Genomic DNA, 23,135 nt, shown 5'->3' with positions numbered 1-23,135 from the left:
ACTGCTTGAAATGTAGAATTTTGATCTACTCAAGGGTAAGCCTGTTGAATTCAGCTGAGGCTGAGGAAGACGCATGGAAGCTTTTATGTAGTCGTAGTCTTATATTGTAAGCCATTTGGAACAGTTGCTTTGCCATCTGTGAAAAATTACCCAGACTTCTGCACCAAAATATTCTCCCATTGATAACATTGGCAGATACAATTTTAACAACTTAAAAGTAATTTTTTAAAAGACTAATTAAAGTGAACCTCAGATCAGCAGCTGAGGTTGCATTGCCTCTATTATTAATCTCAGGCTTGAAGGTGTCCAGACAGGTTATCCTGTTTGGGTTGGACTGGTTATATGCTTTGTGCCTTGTTCTCATGCTGGATCAGATGAATGGGTTTGCTTAGGGCCTTTGTCTCAAGCCTGTAGCTTGGCCTATAGGGTGGTATAACATTAGGTACACTGTAGATGCCAAAGCCCAATGATAATACCATGAATTGTAAAGACCAACTACTGCTGTTTTAAATCTTACACTCCTAGAACAAATTATTTTTTCTTGGTGGGTTTATTGTTGTTGTTGTTGGGAGGGTTTTTTTGCTGTTGTTTTTGTTGAGCTGTTTTTTTGAATTCTGGGAGTTGGCAACACCATATGTGTGAATTTCAAATAGGGATCCTGCTTCTTGCAGCATAAATCCTAGAAATATTGTTTTCATGGAAAAATTCCCACTAAACAAAACCACAAGAAGATAGGAGGTAATCAGGTTGCTAGAATTAATCTCTGTAGGAGGTCTCTACCTCTCTCATACAAGAACAACTCGATGGAATAAATTGCAAACTAACCTTGATTTTGCACCTTTCCCTGAGAGCTCTCAGCCTGTGAAATACGAAGGTAAAGGAAATACTGTGGAGCTGGGAACTGAAAATACCAGATATTACAGTTTTTAGGGGGGGTAAAAAATTATAAACTGTGGTGTGGTCTAATAAACAAAAAAGCAACTCTTAATGTAAGCTTGAACTTTTCCTTCTCATTAACGATCATGAATCTGTTTTGAAATTCCTGTAGAGAACAAGTGCTTCTCCTGACAGCTGGTTTGAAATTAATAAAAAGGAAAATGTTTTCAGCCAGCAATGACTTAACATGCTTATGATATATGAAAACAAGGTTAAATTGCTCCTTTCTCTCTGCTACTAATAAAAGAAATATTGAAAATTAAATGCTGTAGCTTAGGAAGTGAAAAGTGCCAGCCAAAACTGTGGACATAGTGGTGAGAGCTGCTTATCACTTGGTGCTTGCTGGAACGGGCATATTTGGAAAAGCTTAGGCAGTGCCAAAAATTATTCTTCAGTTGTAGGCTTTCAGAATATATTGCATTGAGGAATATATGATCCTGTTTCTGCAAGATAAAAGAGTCTTGATTTAATCACCTTCTTTTTTTGGGATTTAAATGACTTTGGGGCTTTATCAGAAATCCTCTTGCCCCTGATACCCTTTGCAATCTCATCCTTCTTCTGCTCTACTTCACCTTTCCTCATGAAAGAATGACAGAAGCTTTATTCCTCAGGATGTAAGGAATGGAGTATCTGGAGTATCAGAAAACACACAGCAGGATCCAGCCTCTGCTGCAGAGAGACTGGCCTCTGATAATCAGATACCTGTGGGCTTTGGCTGACTGTGAATTGTAGCCTGAAATAATTGCTCCTGTTTGATGTTAACTCTCTTGTAGAATATAAGATGTAACTTTATTGCAAATATAACATGAGTATCTTTTGACTATCAAGGGAAATAGGTGAAAGTAAAATACTAGATTTTACTTCAACAAACTCTTTATTCTTGTCTTTCAGAATGCAGAACCTTTCCAAGTTGCTGTCCGAGAAGACAATTGTATCGTTGTCTCCCTGGAAGCATCAGATGTGGTGAGCTCATCCTCTGTATATGTTGTGAAGATAGCTGGAGAATCCAAGAACTACTTTTTCCAGTTCGACGAATTCAATAGCACTTTACCCGCCCCTGTGGTTTTTAATGCCAAATACCATGGCCTCTATTACATAGTAACTCTCTTGGTAGTGAACTCAAATATGGTTTCCAAGTCAGCGAGATCAATCACTGTGTTAACCAGTAAGTAACACCTTCTTCTTCTTTTCTTCTGTTTCTTGTCTTTGTGTGTGGCTTTTTTCCCCAGAAGTTCTTCCTGTGAGGAAGGTTGGGTGGTTGTTGGGTTTTTTCAGTGGGTCCTGCTTGTGTGTAGGATGCACCCCTGTGTGAGAACAGTAGGGAAAAAGTCCTGACAACGTGTGAGTGAAAATTCACAAGTTGTGGGCGAAAAGAAAGGAAATGCTGTAGGTTTCCCCTGGCTGACCCTTCCTGAACACTGAGGTGTGACATAATAAAATAGTGTGATGAATGAACCCCCCTTTTCAGATGTTCATCCTAAACCCTTTGAACCAGGAGTTCCAAAAATCTGGTAAAGGGCATGACAGGTGTTGACTGACATTTCAGTGTAAGAACTCCTGTTATATGGGGAGTTTTATCCTGTTTTAAATGCTGTAACATTGTTCTTTGATTGCAAATATGTTGAAGCAATACTAAACTTGGAAAGCGGACACCAGTCACCAAAACCATGTGTTTGTGCCAGTACAGCTGAAGGTGTTTGTGATGGAGAACACATTTGTAGTAGCCTGTCTCTTACTATTTCCAGGTGCATTGATCCTGGGGAAGATGTGTGATTTTGTGTGCTCTTGTCACCATACAAAGTACCACAGATTTCCATCTGTGCTTCTGGCTCTGAGGTTGATCCAGTACTGGTTGCATGTGCCAATCTGAAAATAATTTGTAGAATATAATTTCTTCATCTGTAAGATGACAAAAATCTGTTTGGATGGAGCAGGACTAATTTCCAGATATTATTTTTTTTTTTCCCTAAATGGCACCTTGGAATGTATGGGTAGTTTCGGTTGTCTTACATCTGAGGAATTGTTACGATTTTTTGTACCTGTATTATTGTGTCAATGAGGAAACACCAGCCACTCTAACAGCATTCAGAGCATGTTAAAGGAGGCTCATGTGTTATTGAGTGAGTCTCTTAAAATTTAGGAGTAAGAAGATTTTGCATCATCTATATCATCAATTTGCATCATCTGTATCATCTTCAGCCTTCCCTTCTGTGCTCACGTTGTGCCCTGGTGAGGAAAACCATGAAGGGCCCCATGGGAAAAAGTATCATGTTGTTGGGTAATGCAAGTACTGAACAATTTCAGGCTTCACAGGCAGCCTGAATTTCCTTTCCTTTGACTACTTTAACCTTGTAAGCAAAGTAGTAATTTTAATCCAATTTTCTATTTCGTGTTTGTTTTCTTTAAAGAAAATAATTGAAGCATGCATTGTCATATACAACTAAAAAAAAAAAAAAGCCTCACTATGTGTTTTTAGCCGGTTTTGGATGCTGCATTTGGAGTTGTGCAGCAGGGTTCATTGCTCTTTGATTTCCAGAGCCCATGAGGGTCTCTGGGAGCAGGGAAGGTGTGATCCAAGCTGGCAGATGGTGCACACGCTCCTGTGCAGGGAATCTCTGAAGGAAGAAGGGAGCCAGAGTCACTCAGCCCACCAAAGCCAGCCCCAGGCTTCCCATTTGTGGCTCAGGGGGTTTCCACAAGGTGTTCCTGGAAAAGTCTGAGGCTGACGGCTCCAAGGGCATATCCTGGATCACTCTCCCTCCTCCAAGGCTTGATGGTTTCACCACCTGTCTTATGGGGGGTGTGCTGGCAGCATCTTGGGGTTTCCTGCTGCGACCTCTTCTGCTCCCCCAGACCTTGGAAGGAGCAGTGATTGTGGCATGCAGCCAGTGCTGCCAGTGGAAAATGTGTAACAAAGAGAGAACAGTGGATTTCTCTGGTTTTATCTCACCAGAGAGACAACCACGTTCATGGGAAAGAAAGGGCAATCCTGCAGGCAGCATTGAAGGATGTACTGAACCCTAAAAGTAGGTTGTAAATTGTGAGCTTTGGAAGGGAAAGGATCCAGTCTCCTCCATGATATTTTCTGTCAGGCAGATGGATGAGTGGTGGCTCGCTTGTAGCAGCCTCTGCTCCTAAGTTCATCTTTTGGAGCACAAGGCTGCAGAACTGAAAGGAAATTTGGAATGAGAAGCCAGCATGGCAGCGTGGGCTTTTTCAGGTGTGTCGGTACCCTTCAGGTTTTGAGAAGAGATCTTAAAAACTCCTGTAGTGACCACTGGTTTCTCCTACAAAAATGTATGAGGTTGTACTTGGTTTGTTGTTGGGTTTTTTTCCCCTCTTACTGGTATTGTCCACTGCCTGTTTTACATAATTTTATGGCTATCAATTAACTTGATTTTTTTGGCAGACAATAATTAGGATAGATTTGTATTTTTCTTTTTGCCATATGCTGCCTGACTGTTTAATATTCTTGGCTTATTTAATCATGCAAAGACATGTAACTATCTAAGTTATTCCTTCTATATCTTACACAGGAAAGAATGGCGCATTGCAATTAGCTTCCAGCACCAAATTAATTCCTGTTCTAACTTCATTGGTGTCAGGAGAGCTTTACCAGTGGCAGATTGACCCCATTCATTAGGCTACCACAAAATAAATCAAGCAGGATAGCCAGTGATGCCAGTGTGGTTATTCCCAAGACAGTACTCCCAAGAGTTTTCTGGGATGTCCTGGAGTTTGCAAAGGACACTGTGCAGGGAGATGCAGCCTTTCAACGTGGCCATGTGCTGGAGATTTGAGTTTCACACAGAGTAACCAAATAGTGCTTGTCAGAACGAGACCAAGGTCCCTCAAAGGCATTGCCTACTTAGGAATTCAGGGAGAGTCCTGGAAGACCTCTGCTTTCCGATGGTGTATCCTGATGACATTTCCTTTCTCCTGTTCATGTCTCCCATCAATATGCTACATCTAAGGGAATTGGAAAGAAGTGGCTATGTCTCTTCACAGGCTGAAACTTTTTAAGCAAGAGAAGAACCCATTTAAGAGAAGACTTTTGTTTTACCCCTTAAAGGTTTCTGGCCAGAAAAGCATTGGAAAGCTAAAAAATATGTATTTTATACATTATAGATAGGCATATATATGTTATATATATCTATGTGTGTATGTGTAACTCCTCACGTAAATATATGGGCATAAATATGTACATATAAAAATACAAAATCATGTCACAGAAATATACATATAACATAGAATCTTAGTATCATTTAGGTTGGAAAAGACCTCTGAGATCATCAAGTTCAACCCTTAACCCAACACTGTCAAGTTCACCACCAGACCATGTCCCCAGGTGCCACCTCCACGCATTCTTTGAACACTTCCAGGGATGGCGACTCAGCCACTTCTCTGGGCAGCCTATTCCAGTGCCTGACCACCCTTTCAGTGAAGAAGTTTTTCCTCCTCTGCAGTGTAAACCTCCAGATTTGTCAGCACAGTTTGCCCTTGGTGAAGCCATGCTGGCTGTCTTGGATCGCCTCCTTGTCTTGCACGTGTGTGTAAGCACATCCACGCACGTATTCGTGCATGTGTGTTACCACTTGAGGTTCCATGGTTCATTTGGTCCTTTTCTACAGGGCTGCACAGTTCTGATTGGCTCTGATAGGAATAATTTCATTGGAATAATTTCTCATGGTCATCAAAACACCACAGACTGTAGAACTTCCTCGTTTAGGTGCCGTGGTCCAGATTGTTGTAATGAAAAGGATGAGCTATTTGAAGACTCTTAGATAGGAAACCTGTAACATGGAATTTGAGCACAAATGGTGTTTTTTGCTCCTGATTCTGTAGCAAAGTTGTGTTCAGCCAAATTGGGCTCTCACTGAAGGAGAAGAGCTGAAACCCTGACTACTTTTTAAAGATCTCTGCAATGGTTTTGACAAGAATAGTTGTGAGACTCTCACCCTGCTGGCCAGATTCCTGTGAGTGCAATTGTGCTGTGCCTGTCAAAGTGACCTTCCTTCCAGTCTTCAGTGTGGAAAATGTTAGCAGTAGTTCTGGTATCTAACACAACTGTTTCAGGCCTGCTTTCCTCTGCTCTTGGAGCTTTGGCTTTTCAATGGGGAAGGAGTAACTCCAGAATTTATGTAATTAATTGAGTATTTTGAAATATTTGAAAAGAAGTGTCACCTTTTTACTAATTGATTTTAAAGTAGTTTATGAGATAAATAAAGAGTACATCTATAATACCAGTGACTGATACTCTCACTCATTCATCCTACATTTTCCCAGCTTGAAGCCTTATTTTATTCTTCCCAGGGTGAGTCATACCCATAAAGCATCTTTTTCTTCTTCTTTTTTTTTTTTTTTCAAATCCACTATCAACTTTATACAGTGAAGGAAAAAAAAAAAATGTCTGTACATTTGAAGGAATGTAAAAATGTCTGTACATTTGAAGGAATGGAGAAAGCAGTACATTGCAAAGCTATTGTGTGCTGCAGGAAAAAATGTGTCTCTGCTGGGAATTGGAGAAATCCAGATCTGAGGATCTCTGATGGTAATTAAGAGCAGCTCTGCCTGGCTTTTATTTTAGCTGGTGATTAGGAGTTTTGAGTGGTAAATGTCTCATTGTTTCAAGAGCTGATGATTCCTTACATACATGACTGTGAAATATATTCCCTTCAGGGAGAGTTGTGCCTCTGTGTCTCCTACAAAAAGGATTCTCCTCGAGAGACCAACAGGCTGCTGCCTGGGACTCTGATCTCCAGCTCTCAGGGAGTAATTGGCATTAGACCTGGTTAATGCTCCGTTGTCATTGTGCCAGATGCTGCAGGAAGTGATTCAGCAGGTCCAATCCTTTCCTCTGGCTTGTTAATGGATCAGGGTTCTTTAACTCGGAGCTTCAGAGGGTTTTTTTTCCCCTAATGAAATGTGAAACTTCAGCCCTTCATGTTTTTCTTTCTTAAAGGATGATGTGAAACACCTTTAGAAGGGCTGGTTATCTGTGGCAGCCCTAACTTTCAAATGTAACTCAGAATAGCATCTAGGTCCATTAGTGCTCAGCTTTTCCCAGCAAATAAACCATGTTATCCTCTTTTTAGGGTGAAAAAACCTCTCCATCAGAATCAAAGAAACAGAAAGAACTGTAACCATATGATTTCCTGCTGTAATTTCCATTGTAAGGAGGATCTAAACAATTGGCCTAAATCTGTTCAAGAACAATAGCTATGCCTTTGTTCTTGGAAAAACATTATTTTTTAGGTTGTGTCATCTTTGTATTTATCATCCTATGGGGCCATGTAGAAATGGCACTATGTATCATCATTTCTCAGGAAGTATTTTCACTTCTATTCCCCCTTTGTAAGCAGTAGCACAAGATCTCTATTACCTATCATAAACTTGAACATTATGTTCCCAAAGTATTAAACAACATCTTCTTTAATCTCAAAGATGGTTTCCTTTTAACAAGAGATAAAACATCCTAAAGTTTACAGCGTAATGGAAGCTTTACCCTGGCTGTGCCTTACTCCTGGTAATCATACAGATGTATGAACAGTGTCATCCAGATAATTCACAACTTCTTCCTGTGAATAAAGGGAATTACCCATGGGGGTTAGGTCACTCCATTAATGGGGCATCTTCTTCATAAAAGTCACAATATGGAGGTAAATAATGATTAATCTGCGTTCCAGTGTGAGAAGCAAGGGAGTTGAGCTCAGTCCTACATGTAATGCTATGTCTAAGCTACCACAATAATCAATCTTTAATTCAATTTGTGGAGTGACCCAGTCTACAAATATTACAAACAAATTGATGTGGATTGAAATATGGGTACCTATTTTCACAGTACTTCCCCCCCCCCCCCACCCCCAAATTGCAAATATTAATGCGTCTGACACACAGTGAACGCATTAATGGAGGATTTAGCATTCAGAATTTCCCAGGACATTTGAGGAACATGTTAGGCACATTTATTGTGCTATCTTGATGCTTGTGTAATGCAAGTTATATGCTAAATGCAAAATGCTGGAAAGCCCAGGCTAAACAGAGAAGTTAAGTTTCCTGTTAACAGATAAAATGGGAAAGCAGTTGCTACAGAAGCAGTAGATTCTGAGACACTGAGAAAAATGGCAGATTTAGGACTTGATCCTGCAGTCTTGTCTCTCTGTGTGTAATATAATCTGGAAGTCTAAAAATAAAGAGATTGTAAGTGAAGAGGTGCCTTAAACTATTAGAGGGACATTGAAATGCACTAAGTCCCTTCTGTAATACGACTTCAATGTAGTACAGAGCTTTTATAAAGCTCTAAGTATTATATTTCTGTGATTCCACTTTATTTAGACTATTTCCTGACAGCCCCTGAAATCTGTGACAAGCTGCATCCTAAACACTGAAAATGGTAAAATTAAAAAGACCAGACTGTTTATGCTCTGAATTATAAATCTAGGTAGTAAAGGGTGGCATTTTATGTATTCTTTAATTTTAATAAGCCTAGGAGCAATTAGTAAGTGAGAGACAGAACATGATGGTTATCTGCTGAGTGTTCTTTTAATTTCACAGTGTGCAAATAGCTTTTGATGTGAAGATTTGGTGCCGAAGGAAGCAAGATAATGGAAGAATCTTTAAATTGCATTATATCACTCATGCAGCTCTGCTAACATCAGCCATGAGCAAGGAGAGGATAGCGAGCGGAAGATAGCGACACGAAAGAGAGTCTGCAGTGATTACCGCTTAATTCAATTGTTGGTTAATTAAATCAAAGCATCAGGAGGAAAAATCATTTGGATTAAAAATGAATATAACTTCCATCCTTTATTTGATTTGTTGTAGGAAGGAATAAATGGGGTAATTGAATCACTGGCATAAGAAAGTTTCAGTAATTCTTTCAGAAAGGAGGAGACCTCAGATGTGAATGAGATAGCAGGAGAAAGCCCAGGGCACACCCGCTAACATGAGAGATGACTGCACATAAGCATTGTGCTATTTAGAGATTGTTATTGACATTTAAACTACTCTCATGTGCTGTGTGAGCTGTGATATGAACCCTCTGGTCATGTGGGCAGTCATCTCCACTGTTTATTTCGGAATAAGCGATGGGAGGAGTGTCGGCAGAAAGAAGAGGGTAGGCTTTGTTTCCTGTGATCTGCTTTACTCCTATTTGTTTCTAGGCTATCGTGAAATGTCAGCAGAATTTTCACAGATCCCATCACTGAAGTGCCTGTTGGTATCTGTGAGATGGGGAGTTTCTATTTGTATGTGGTTCATGTACAAATATCTGGATATATATCTGACGAAGATAATCGGGTGCCTTTGCCGTAAGAAATAGTTTCATAATCCCACACCATTGCATTTCCATGCTCTGGCAAAGTTAGAAATGACAACACATTGGTCTTGGTGAGAGATTCTGTTTACATCTATGGTTTTGTTCCCAGTTGCTTTTTCTTCTCTGTTTCCCCTCACATCTGGAAAGTTACAGCTGTAGTGAAAATACTGTACTGGTCATTGGGATTTCATTTTGTCTTTCACTACAGTCTTGCTTTTCCACCTTTGATTAACCTACCCCACCTCCTGCAGGCTAATTCTACTTTTGATACTGATACTAATCTTCCCTTTAATCTACTCTTTCTTTTGCCCATTGTGACTGTATGCTCTTTGGGGAAAAATATTTTATTAGTTTTTCTCCAGGGCCTACGGCAGCAGAATTTTGAACTCAAACAGGTCCTCTAATGCCATGCTAATCAACAGCCTAAATTTTGCACTCTGATCCCTATGGTGTGCAAGAACTAAATCAACATGCTAATCTTTCTAAGGATGTAGGCCTAATTGCATTAACTATCTCTATTAAAATATGTTAGCAGGAAAAATTTCAGCTAACAGGATAACCTTGCTTTGAGTATCTGCCTGGACCTCTTAACCACAGGCTGGTTGGGTTGCTGTCAATTTTTTCTTGCTGAAGAGAGCATTGAAAAAAAAAGTATTTTTTTCTTTTAGTTTTTGTTGGGGTTTTTTTATGAATAGAGAAGGCTGAATAAAAATGTGGCTCTCTTATTGTCAGCAACAATCCAGCCTCCCAGCTGCAGTGAACTGGCATGGCTTTCCTGTGCTGATGGAGCTACACTGGTCTGGATTTCAGATCACAGGACACAGGATATTTTTCTTAGTTCTTGCAGCCTACCTGACTCTGAGTTCAGAGCATTAGATCAGCAGTTCCTGACTTACCTCCTTCCTATGCACAAGCTTTCCCTGTGCCATCCAATAAACCACTTCACTTCTCTGTACCTCGGTTCTTCATCTGTAAAATAATGGTAATGGTACTGTTTAGTTTGTAGAACTTTGATGGGATAAATATGTTAAAGGTGGTGGCCCTCTCACATGGTAGGAATGGGGGCTGTGTAACTACCCATGAAATAAAGAAATGTATAGATACCAAAATAGAAAATCTTCATTCATGTGGCTTCCTTTGGTCATTACTTTGATAATCTTCTCAGCTCATTTTAAAAGCTCTACATTTATGCTGAAGTCACAGCAGTTTCAAGTGTTGCGTTGTTTTTGTCTGGGCACTTTCACATGATTGACAAGTACTAAAGATGAAAATCTTTCTGAGGTGATGACTGTGAGTGCTTAAATAATAACATATTTTGAATGTCAAATATGGAAATTTTTCCCTTACAGTGAATGTGTTAAGAAGATAAATTCTTTGGAGAGAGGGGAATACTGAAATATTGGCTTTGTCAATGTCCCAGGTGGCTTTGCCCCACACCTCAGTGAAGCCCCAGTTATCATCTGGTAGATTTAAGAGTGCCTGTGCCATACCTACAAAACCATTTATTTTCATTGCTATTGTATATGTGTAAAGAACTCAGTTTGCCTATTAATCTGCTCCTTTCTTCCTTTTTTCCCCCTTTTGTTTGTACATCCTTTAGAACCACTTCCAGTGAGCAATGTTTCTATCTATGATTACAAACCATCTCCAGAAACAGGAGTGCTGTTTGAAATTCAGTACCCAGAGAAGTACAATGTTTTTACCAGGGTAAATATAAGCTATTGGGAAGGAAAAGACTACCGAACAATGCTGTACAAAGGTAGGAGGAAACTGTTTCACCAAAATTCAATACTAACTCTGCTGGAAACATTTTAAACAGTGGTCTTAGGTGGGGTTTTGACATGTATTTATATTTCTGGTAGTGTCTTTATGTAATAGCTTTTATATTGTGAAGTAAGGGATGGGTCTTTGAATGGAGCTGGTGGTTCACTTGGGATTTTTAAATTGCTAGAATCCTAGTTCTCGTGATGTTCTCTTTCTTTTGGATTTTAGAGGAAGACTTGGTGGTCTGGATTTTTGTAATCAGGCTGAAATCAGCCTGGAAAGGAATCCCCAGTTGCTGGTGCTTGTGTGGCAGTCCAAAGCAATACAAAAGCTCCCAGGCTCTTCCTTCTGACAAAGGTTTCCTCTTTGGTCTGCAGCAGATAGGAAAGCTCTGGGATATCCCAGAGGAGGGAAACCCATTCAATAAACCTGATTATTGGCATGGGACCAAACCTGGAGCCAAATTCTGTATCAGCATACAGTGACACAGTGCTAACAGTGTATATAGTACATTACTGCAGCATTCAGTGTTGTCCCTAAGCTAATAAACCCTCCTGCATAATAGAAATTTCAGTGTTCTTAAACTAATCTAATCAAGGGCAATCAATCTAACAGTCTAGACAGCCAGCCTAAACAAACAACCACCCTAACCATCTAAATGATCTAAAAAGAGCAAATTCTTTCTTTATCTGTTTGTAACTGAACCTTTTCATGTATTTGTTTACAACTTTCGCCCTGCAGTATAGCTTAAGCACAGTATCTGTCTCAGAGATATAAACGGGGCTGTCCTGTGGGAAGCACCCTAAAAGGTGAGGAAGGCACCCACATACTCTGTGGGCCCTGAAATCCCAGTGATTTAACATTCCATAGTGCCAGTAAAATGCCTTTGGGCAATCCAGTAGGTGCCGAGTTGAATTTTACGCACTGAATTAAGGATCCCAAAACAGAAAACTGGTCATTGTAAACTCACTTTAAAGTCAGCAGAGGGAGATACACACCTCCAGAAGGGAGGTCAGAAAATTGGGGAGTCTCCTTGCTACAATACAAAGTGGGGCTAGAAATCACATTTTCAATGCTGTAAAGTGCCAAAAGTTAGGAAGGGTAAAGTCTGGACCGTAGCAGAAAATATAGGTGACCTCTTTCCAGAGAACAAAAGGGATACCAGCAGTAACTTTTATCTTCTGCAGCTAATAGATGGTTCCAGGGGCTGTAACGCTAAAGCTGCTGATAAATAAAAGAGTCAGCCTAAATTAGGAGATTCACTAATCAGCTTGCACGCTCCTTCCCACAGCCAGATAGCCCTAAGCAAGTTCTCTTCAGCCCACACTGTTGTGCTGGTGGCTCGTGCTCGATGGCAGGCGGGTGTTCCTTTGAACGTCCCCCCTGAACGTTGGGCCTCAGTCAGCAAAAGACCAAAGAGGCTTTTGCGTGCAGCAGTTAAAGGTCTGCAGGAACTGTCAGATGCTCTTTGAGATATTCAGTGTCATGTGGAGCAGGTTGCCAGATTCAGTTCCCTTGTTGGTGAAAAGCAGCTCATGTTTCTTGTGCTGGGCCCTTTTTTTTTTTTTTTCCTTTTTTTTTTCTGGTAGCAAAGTGGCTTTGACAGCCAGGAAAAGTGTTGGCAAACTGAATTATTACAATTTCATGTCTCAGAGCAGGCTGAAAAAATGTTTAAACATCTAAAACATTGCCCATTCACCATGTGCAGTCACATTATCAGAAAGTGAACATTTGATGCATTATCCTCTTTTTTTTTCCTTTCTTCTTTTCGCTTTAAACCTTCTGCAGATTTCTTTAAAGGTAAAACAGTTTTCAATCACTGGCTGCCAGGCATATGCTACAGTAACATCACATTTCAGTTGGTATCAGAAGCAACCTTCAACAAGAGCACGCTCGTGGAATACAGCGGGGTCCAGCATGAGCCCAAACAGCACAGAACAGGTGAAGAAAATTCTTACACACCACTTCTTCCAAGTCTGTATTGCTGCTTTTCTTGCTGCTCTGGGGAGGGGATTGATCCCACAGAGAGGAGGGTCTGTGTGGGGGCAGTCCTGGGAGCAAGGGAGGAGGATGTTGTGGCTATTCCATAGGCTTGTGTGTACAAACCCTGCAGAGGGAAATCTGTGTGGGTGTTCCTGTCATAAAAGCTTGCTTCTTAGAAAATAACTTCTGCTTCACATGAGATATCCTGGGCCTTCTGCTAGGAATTAATTTTTAAGCCACAGGAATAGCTGCACTGAGCAGACTATTGATCTATCTCTGTTGGTCTCTCTCCTTGTGCAGTGAATCATAGCTAAACTGCTCGAGAAGGCTTTCCTCACTGTGCACTTTTCCAGCACGGAGAAGAATGTCATAGTTGCCCGACTTGGCGGCCAGTTTGTGCCCTGAAGCATGAACTTTTAATTTCCAAGACAGCAATGTTGCAAAGGCTGAAAATTGCATTTGTTCAGGGTCCAGAACTAATTTAATTTGGTCCTGGGACAGTGCCCAAAACTTTTTTGTTAATCTGTTGGACCGCAGACGTTTATCAAGGTCCAAAGTGAAATGAACCAGTGATAAAAATCAAAAGGCCAAATCTTCAGATGAATACACTCATGTTGGTCCATTGCCTTGGACAGAACAAAGCCAACTGATGCCAGCTGAGTTCTGTCCTGATGGTCCTAAATACAGTTCTTGAGATACTGAACCATAACCAACAGGATCACCTTTTTTTTTTTCCTGCTGCCCTCCCACCCCTCATTTTTCACATGAACTGCAATGAGAATGTAGAGTCTGGTTTTCTGTTAGTGGCTGTGGCTGGGATGGGAGCTGAACAAATTAGTGTGCTGTAAAATGCCAGCTTAAAAGGTGCCAGACAAAATTATTTGCAGAGGCTACTCACAGTTAGAGTGTGTAAGGAGAGGCAGACAAGCAATTACAGTGAGACAGACAAAATGCTGTGTGTTCACGTCCTGGCATCAGCTGAAGTAGCTTCTTTGCGTGCCAGAATCTTGTCTTGTGGAGACCCAAATCTTAAGATCAAGCTTTCACAAATATTAAAATTTAAACTGATGTTTAATGCTTGTGAAAAGGTGGCTGCTAAAAGCATATGAAAAGCCCTACAGCAACGTGAAGTTTGTTTTTTTTTAACATGAGCTATGCCATATATGAGTTTTGCATATATATTTCAATTCATTTCTACAGAGGTGGGTTTTTTTTCCATGATCAAGATCTTCCTGGAAGACACAAGAAAATAAATGTAGATTCACTGTTAAAAATTCACACTTGAGTAGCCTTGCTGTTATAATAGCACTCAAGTTTGATTTACTGTGACTGCACATCTACTTTACTTCCTGGCATTCTTGACTTGTGATGATTCTGTGAATTTATACTCGACTTGATCCCACTAGAATCACTTCTGGTATATGTATAAGAACATATAAGAGAAGGGAGAATCTGAGTAAGAACAAGTTATTTCAAACAATGCCTAGAAAATTGTTATTAGTCTGGGGAATTAATACATTTAAAGGTGTACAGAACATACCTATTAAAAGACTAACCCTTGCTTCTCTTTTAGTTCCTTACCCACCTCGAAACATTTCTGTTCAGATTGTACCGATCAACAGAAACAACTGGGAAGAGCACAGTGGGAATTTTGCGGAAGAATCCTTCATGGGACCCCAAGAAATCATAAGGAAAGAGAAAGTTAGCCATCCTTCTGACAGCCCAGCTGAAATCCCAGCAGCAAACACGTCTGCAGCCTGGCTGGATGACCGCTCCAACGGCACCGAGTACGAGACCACCTCGCAGCCATCCTGGTGGTCTAACGAAGCCGAGTCATCCGAGGGGGAAGAGGAGTTTGTCAATGCAGTTTCCAGTGATTATGAAGCCAGTGAGGCCAACACATCTGGCAGACCCACAGCAGAGCCCCCTCCCTTCCTTCCTGTGCAGATGGTGCTGACCTGGTTGCCCCCAAAGCCCCCTACTGCGTTTGATGGTTTCCATATCAATATTGAAAGGGAAGGTAAAGCAGAGCCTTGTGCCCTTCTCATGCTTCTTTTCTATAACTCCACTGGTGGATTGTCTCCTCTACAAATTATTAATTATCTAGTATGGTGCTTCAGAGGGCTTTGTTAGAGCCCCTGTATTTCTTGAGGAGTTTCTTGCATTGAATAGCATCCATCTACTTCTGGCTGGGCAACATAAAAGTGAGGGAGGAGGAGTAAATCGCAGTTTGCAGTTCTCTTTCGTTAAACAAGATTTATACTGTTGTACACACTGCCACACTGTTTAGATGCAGTCCTTTTGGATGCCTTTTAATCCCACAGCTGAAACAAAATTAGCATTTCTGATGTAGATAATTTTCTTGGTGGCTGGAACCTTTCAAATTTCAATTAATCTGCACTTTTTTTCCCCCCCGATTTAGAGAATGCAACTGAATTTTTGACAGTGAGTGAGGACACTCACAAATTCGTTGCTGAACTGAAAGAACCAGGAAAATATAAGTTGTCTGTAACAACATTTAGCTCCTCTGGCTCTTGTGAAGTTCGGGGAAGTCAATCAGCAAAAACACTTAGCTTTTATATCAGTAAGTATCTCATCAAACCCACCTTTTTCTCCCTAAGCAACACAGCTGTAACGTGCAGAGTTTGACCACTGTGGCATCTCTGGCATCTGCTGATGGATCACAAGGGCCTGGTCTTCTGGAATTCCCTGTGCCAGGGAAGGAAATACAGTGCAAATATGTTATATATTGCAGCCTGCCTGGATGGGCCTTTGTTGTGCCATCTTGGCAGTCTTAAGAACTGAAAGCAGGTGATGTGATGGAGTCAGTGTTCAGAAGTGGCTCACTGAAACGAGTCACCCTTTTGCACCTCTCACAGTGAGGATTTAATTCCAAGAATTAATTTGGTGGTTATGGAGAGTCTTGGAAATATTTAACTTCCTTACTCCTGGAGTATGTACTGGGTTAGGGATGAAGGGCAGCTCAGGCTGAGAGTATGGGAATTGCACAATTAAACACTGAACTCTGAAATGGCATGGTCTCTGAGCAAATTACACTAGATGAAGGGGTTCAGCCTGCTAAATTCAAAGGAGAAAAAGTAATTTATTATTTCCCTTTAGAATCTCAGAGTTTCTTAACTGGAGATGTAGTAAAAGACAAAGTAATCATACGCTGCTGTGTAAGCTAATACCATGACTGACAATTAGATCAGCAAGTGAGACAGGTGTTGGTGAATTCAGATCATTATCCTTCTAATGGCTCTGGTCACCTTTGTACCTTTTTCTGCAAAAGGAAATAGATATACCCCACAGAATGCCCATGGAATGAGAAAGGGGAATCTCTCAGCACTGCACAATTTTGCATGCAGGAAGATAATGCCTTCCCAAACCATGAATGCTGCAGCAAGACACAGTAGCTAAAGCTGGCAGAAAAATTCATATTAAAAGGAAATGTACTCTAGTACTTCAGTATATTATGAATAAAAATTGTGCCTTTAATAGCTCGTAACATCTACAAATTCTCAGTATCTTAGTATTAAGTGTTTAGACTTAATCATAATGCTGGACTGGATATAGCAATTGCACTATTTCTCCCGTTCTTAACAACTTTATAGTTAAAAAAACAATAATGGGAAAACATCAAGAAAACAGCACATGAGAGAGAGGGTCTCTGCTCTTGTAATTTCATTGTCTTCTGCTTTTCTTTAGGAATAGCTAGACAGCTTCATTATATGGAAAGCATCAAAGTAGATAAAGATGTATGTAACATCACTATTAATCCCAAATGTTACTCTGTTTTGCAAGGTGTGACAGATTTTCATTAAGCAGTATTTAACACAGTGTCCTCCATGAAGTGTGCTAACTGTGGACCCGAGAGAAATGAGGACATGTTAATCCAAAGTATAGGAGTATGGATGGCTGAATTAAGGATGAATTCGAATCTCGTTGTGTATAAAGTATTAAACTGTTACAGGAGCGTAACAATATTTTAATTTTACATGTAATACATAAGAGCCTTTGGTTTCTTTGGGTTTTGTCAGTTAGTTTTAGAGGCTTTAAAACAAAATGAGGGTTCTTGGCAGTTGTCTTACATATTCTGTCAAACACAAGGTCCTCAGTATTTTAGATATTTTTATATGTATTTCTGGTAAAATGCCGAATTGGAGATAGGCACAAATACTCTTAGGTTGAAATTGCTTTTCCATTCCTTTTTATGAGTCTGATCAAGTAGGCTTTATGTAGGGATTACAACTCTGGGTCATGACATGAGGTATCTCTGCTCCCTTAATGCCAGTGCTGAAACAGTTTCTGAATAGTGAGAGCTACCTGTACATCCACTGTCTCCAGAGATTAATCTAATGATCAAATTCCTCTTTGTCACCTGCGTGGGTGTGGGTCTGCTGCTGTGAATAAATTTTGCCCACAGCATCAGTCTTACCTTTTCCTTGTAGCACTTGGTCGGTGAATCATCCTGTCAAATTACTGGCTTGTGTTACATATTTTTGTTACATCCAGATAGCAGTCAAATCTTATAGGCTGATCTTAAACCCCATTCTTGCTCTGGCATTTGTTTTATTTTATCAATAAATGTAAATTACCACTGGAGTTGCACAGAGGAAAAATGTCAAGGAGAGAGCTGTCACAAGTATCACTTAAAAGTGACAAGAAAAATGGGCTACTTTCATGAAATACTAAATTTTTACCAGGTCTGGCTGAAGTTATTTTCCAAGCTGTTCTTTTGTCTGTGTTTAAAGCTGTGTTCTCTACCAAGTGCTCCAAAAAGTCTGATGGAGAGTGAGATTCTTCACTGTGGTGACCTCTGTGAAGTTGATTTTCATGCTTCAAGGCTGTGGTACGCTCAGAGGGTGTGTTAGTATGTGGAGAGGCGAAAAATTCTGTGTGCTTATCCTTTAATATTGGTCAATGATCTGTACATTATTGGCTGTCACTGCTTTTAAGCATTCCCTTGGAGCAAATCTGATACTGCTGGGTGGTTTCTGGTAAGCAACAGAGAATACTGCAGTCTGAATTTTCACAGTCACGTTTGTCGTGTCATCAGCTCTGCTGCATGAGCAGCAACCTCAGGCTGTTTCCCAGGGCTGCCATCTCTGCTGCCTGCGGGCTGTGGAGGTGGACAGCTGCCAGTCCAACCTCCCTCACCAGCAATAAGTAATTCCCTGAAAGAGGGGTGTTTTATCACAAGTGCCTCAAGTGGATAGAGTGGCTTGCTCACCTGTGCTTTTGGAACATGTCCCAGGCCCCACAGGTGAGTGGATAGAGGAGCTCACTGAGAAGCCCCAGCATGTGACCGTGACGGTGCTGAGCTCCACGACTGCCCTGACATCCTGGACGGCGTCCCACGAGAGCAGTGGCAACAGCACCATCGTGTCTGTGCTCTCCCTCACCTGCCAGAAGCAAAAGGAAAGTCAGAGGCTTGAAAAACATTACTGCACTGAGGTAAGGGGCAGAAGACAGAGCATTTTGCAGTCCAGGAAATAACCGTCCTGCTGTTTAGAATCCTTGTGCCCCAGGGCTCTATCAGGCTGCAGAGGACAGTGGCAGCTGCTCCCTTCTGCAGTCCAGAGGGACATGGCTGGTGCAGAGTGGTGGGGAGAGCGCAGCAGTCGGGAATGAAAATGTGCAGGACACCACAGGATTGTTAAAATGGGATTTCTGCTGGACTTGCTGTGGCCAGTCCTTCACTCAGGCATATGCTGCAGTACATTTGTATTAGTGAGGTGCTCACATGCATCATTATTGTCAAAGTAGCATGAATTATTCCTTAGCTATCCCACATTTGAATACAGAACCTGACTGTAAATTTTCTGGAAGTTTTGGGATGATCAGAAGTCAGCTTTTCTTTTCATCCATAGAAAAAGGTATCAGCACTGGGAAATAAATAGCAGTTCAGACCACCTGTGATTTGTGTGGACAACAGTTCTTCAGGGCTTCTGTATGGGTTGTGTTTATAATCATTAGGAGTCCTGAACCCCAGAACTTGACCGTTTCCTGTTACTTGAAACCCTTAGTGAGTGCAACCCCACATCAGACTCTGTGCCTATGATAGATCAGTGGCACGTGGCTTCAATTAGAAAGATGTTTTAGCCCACATCTCAGGAACCCCACCAAGATGCTGATACAGCCTTTTTCTGAGCAGGGCCATGACTTCTGTCTGGCTCCCTAAATGTGTGTGATGGAGGAGTCTGCAAGGGGCTGCAGTGCTGCCCTGCTGCACCCTCAGCCCACCCCTGGGAATGGAAGGGGACTGCTGGCACTCCCTGTAAATCTTCCTCTCCTTCAACTTTGTGATCAGCCCTGCAAGTTAATTAATACTGAGAATTTGCAACCCTTAAAATGCCTTTCAAAATTAATCTCTGTAAAAATTCTGAGTTTTATTTCAGGAATAGCTGTGAATTTAAATGTTTGGAAGTGTCTTTTCATGACAATTTGAGAATTGTTTTTCAGAATCAGCTTGTTACTTATATTTCTGAAAAGTGCAGTCATTTAAATGGGAAGGAAATAGAGTGGGTGATTATAAACACAGATCACAAATATATGCATTTATGATTTAGTAAATACCACAGGACTCATCTACAAACTCAAAAACTGGTACCTAAAGTTAATCTGTGAATAAACAAGGTATCTGTAAAAGCAAATGTGTATTTACTGCAAGTAGGTAGAAAGGTCTAAATACAGTTATTTGTTTCTTTCTGTCATTACATATATTTGTATCAAATTTTATCAACTTACTGTACCTGGAACTGTTAATAGCTGTCAGTTTGACTTCTCCTTGATGAGCTGAAAAGAGCAAATTTCAGTGCAAAGGTCTATAAATTTCTAACATGATTTAAAAGTGATTTAGCTTTCCAGAGCAGCTGGTAAAGACAAATTCTGTTCCTCACAAAATCTGTGCTGGCACTGATGGAATTCGTGTGCGTTGCAGTAAACCACCAGTGCAGAGGTGGCTGTGATACAGACTTTGGAAAGGTTGTGAAGAAAATATTAGTAGGAAATACCAGCCTGCAGCTCTAGAAAGGGTGTGTGAAGGCTTTTCCTCAAAGCTGCTCTGTGCATTTGCTGTTAGTGGAGTCTTCAGGCAGTGAGCCTCTCCATGTTGTATCAGACCAGGAATCACTTGGTCAGGAATTCTGCCTCCAGCTCTGACTGAAACCTGGTGTGGCAGAGCAGAAATGTTAACGGTGATGTTTTCAAACTGAAGAGAAGAATCCCAGTGCCCCTTAGTCACAGTTTGTAGTGCTGTGGAGGGGAGGTGACAGAGACTATTTCCTCTCTGATTTCACTGTGGAGTCACTCAGTACACACACTCAGAAGACAGCTTCCCCAAAATGCTGCCTTCAGCTCACAGAGCTGCATCAGATGAGGGATGGAAAGCCTCAGGCTCTTAATTAAAAACACATGGTCTAAATACTCCGGCCTGAATGATACCACCTGAAAATGAATAATGTAGCCTGAATATTTTAATAAACTTTGACAATAGGAGAGAGTGGGTCTGCAGTGAGATAGCTGACCTTATGCAGCCGGGCAAGTGCAATTCTCTGAGCCAGATCGTTTGTGAAGTCAGTCCTGACCACTTCCACAGTTTTGCCATGTGGGGCTTAATGAATGGAGTTCTTGCTGTCGATGCCAATGTGTTTGGATTCATGCCTTTTGTAACTGGAGTCATGCAAGTACAGTCTCAATATTCTTTTATTGACCAAGTGAGTGCTTCATATCTGATGAGTTCCTCTCCTCCTAGGTGAATTCAAGCAGCAGCCTCATTGAAAATCTTGTTCCTGGTGCCCAGTACCAAGTTGTGGTTTACTTACGGAAGGGACCATTGGTTGGACCTCCTTCTGATCCTGTCACATTTTCCATTGGTAAACCCCTGAGCCTACTGAATGAAATGCATTTATTTGCTTTTAGGATGTTTTTTTTTTTTGAATACAGGTAGTATGTTCATTAAGTCCTGTAGACCATGCCTTGATTTTCTTGAGTTTAACAGTGGATCTTGGTGTTGTTCTCGGCTTTGGGATTTGAAAATGAGAAGTGAGACTGACAGTAGCATTTTCAAGAATGTGGTTTTATGTCCAACAGGCAGAGCCACTGCCTGTGATTTAGGATTCCACCAGGCTCCTATAAAGGGTCATTTAGGACAGAATTCAGTATCTTTTCGTTTCAGTGTAATTTCTTTTGTTAAGATTACCACTTAAACAAAATGTATTGAGAGAGGGCAAAGAGAAAGAGATTCAGTGTACAGAGTTACATTGGCAGAGAAATACTCAACCTGCCTCACCCAGCTTCTCCTTTTGACAAAAGGTCTGCTCAGTGGGAGAGCAGGTGGCTGAAAGTTACAGATCTTCAGTATTTTTAATGCTGCTTCCTCTCTGTGATTTAGGGAAGAAAGTGAAACAGAAAATAATGTTAACCTGTTAAGAATTTAATCCTTAAAAAAAAGCCAATATGTGGCCTAATGATTATGGTGAGAGCCTTTTCTTTCCAGGCAATCTTCTTACATATTTTCATAAATTTGGTCTGAATAAAAATTTTATAAGTATGCTATATTTCAGTAAAGGAAAAATTAATAAGTAAATATTTATATATACTTTAATATTAAAATTTCTATAATTGGGCAGTTTTTGCAAAAGCTTTTGATCTTTCTTACTCTAATTCAAAAACCTGAAAAGTTCTACTTTTATTTTGCAAAAGTAAAATCATGTATACCCAAAATAAATAAGTTGCTTCATTTTCTCCACTTTGTATGGCCTTACAACCATGAAAGATTCTTAAAAAACTCAAAATGGCAATCAGTTTCTGAACAGAACATCTCATAGCTTTCTTATTACAAAGGGACTCTTTTTATGCAGTAAAACAACAGTCATGTGAGTTTTCATAACGGGTTATTGAATTTGATACTAAAATAATAGAACTGAAAAACAAATTATGGTGGCTAACAATGAAGGAAAGTCAAATAAAATAAAATGCACTTTAAAAAGTATTCAGTTCTCCCCATGTTTATCCTAAGGCTCATTTTCACAGGGTGACTATTAGCAGTTGTAGAGAAAGCAAAGCAAGGAGATGGTAAATGATTTATAAAGGTAAAGGCAATCATGTGCTAACATGGGCTGAAATAATCTGGGTGCTGGTCTAGGTTCTGACCCGGTGTGCAATAGCTGGGGCTCTGCAACCCTGGCAAATGTCAGCACTAAGTCCTTATTTAAGTGGCCTCAGTGAAGTCATGAAGGATAATTGCTTTCCAGACCATACAGGTTGCAGAAGTTGACCCTTATGTGACATTCTTCAAATCACTTGACTCCTCTTTCTCAGTGTCACTGTCTGTGAGGCAAGAATAGCAATACATGACAGAACCTTTAGGTTCCCCAGGGAAGGAGGGCTAGAGATGAAAACTTTTCTGTCTTGCAGTGCTCTGGCTTTTGATGCTTTTGTTTTTGAGCATCTTGAAACAACTCCTAAGCATCCTGATTTTCAGGGTAGAATGGAACCCTCCATTTATGAAAAAGCAAGCCGTGCACTTTATCTCAAGCTAAGCAGCCAACACCAAGTGGTCCGTAGCCACTTCTGAAAAACTGGTTTTAAACTGGAGGACAAATGCTTAAAAAATGGTATTCAGCCCCTTGTGACGAAGATGTTCTTGGGAATTAAAGTTGTGAAAAAACCAGAAATAAGTAGGACTTGATTAAGGAAAGATACCATTTTAAAATAAAGTGCATCTGATAACACGTGCACATTACTAACCATAATTTCTGGTTTACAGTGCCCACTGGAATAAAGGATCTGACACTTTACCCTTTGGGACCTACTGCTGTGGTTCTGAGCTGGAACAGACCTTTCCTCGGGGTGTTCAGGAAATATGTTGTAGAAATGTTTTACTTCAACCCATCAACGATGACATCGGAGTGGACAACCTACTATGAAATAGCAGCAACCGTCTCCTTGACTGCCTCTGTGGTAAAGTCACCATTACCTGCTTGCTTTCCCATGCCTGTGTGGCCCTGGCACCTTGTGACACTTCTTTCCCAGCCTTTTCCCCATGAATGTGTATATATGCCTTTAAACCTGGCACTTTTTACCCCAGCAAAGCAGAGAAAATGGCCAGGGTGCTAGAGGCATTTTCCAT

At 40.7% G+C, this 23,135-nt stretch overlaps 1 protein-coding gene and 1 long non-coding RNA gene across 6 annotated transcripts in view; one reads left to right on the top strand and one right to left on the bottom strand.

Annotated features, from left to right (window-relative positions):
* PTPRO (protein tyrosine phosphatase receptor type O) overlaps positions 1–23,135 on the top strand; it is a 174,446-nt gene that overhangs the window by 110,167 nt on the left and 41,144 nt on the right. For 2 of the 5 annotated variants that reach the window (XM_069003568.1, XM_069003567.1), the window contains 8 exons: positions 1,828–2,101; positions 10,854–11,012; positions 12,806–12,958; positions 14,574–15,020; positions 15,423–15,584; positions 18,258–18,457; positions 20,757–20,877; positions 22,773–22,966. In XM_069003568.1, coding sequence (XP_068859669.1) covers positions 1,828–2,101; positions 10,854–11,012; positions 12,806–12,958; positions 14,574–15,020; positions 15,423–15,584; positions 18,258–18,457; positions 20,757–20,877; positions 22,773–22,966 — 1,710 coding nt within the window. Of the gene's footprint in view, positions 1–1,827; positions 2,102–10,853; positions 11,013–12,805; positions 12,959–14,573; positions 15,021–15,422; positions 15,585–18,257; positions 18,458–20,530; positions 20,671–20,756; positions 20,878–22,772; positions 22,967–23,135 lie in introns of those variants that run through there. The other 3 variants (XM_069003570.1, XM_069003571.1, XM_069003572.1) reach the window with 3 other exon arrangements.
* Positions 15,241–18,322, bottom strand: LOC138104378 (uncharacterized). Its single transcript, XR_011148046.1, has 3 exons — positions 18,234–18,322; positions 15,607–15,709; positions 15,241–15,324 (listed from the first exon to the last, which is right to left on the bottom strand). It is a non-coding gene; the product is annotated as an uncharacterized lncRNA (long non-coding RNA).

This window comes from Aphelocoma coerulescens, chromosome 1A, assembly GCF_041296385.1.
Source record: "Aphelocoma coerulescens isolate FSJ_1873_10779 chromosome 1A, UR_Acoe_1.0, whole genome shotgun sequence".
NCBI classification, from domain to species: Eukaryota; Metazoa; Chordata; class Aves; order Passeriformes; family Corvidae; genus Aphelocoma; species Aphelocoma coerulescens.
The sequence above is the reverse complement of the archived record's forward strand: the minus strand, read 5'-3'. Positions and strand labels throughout refer to the sequence as shown.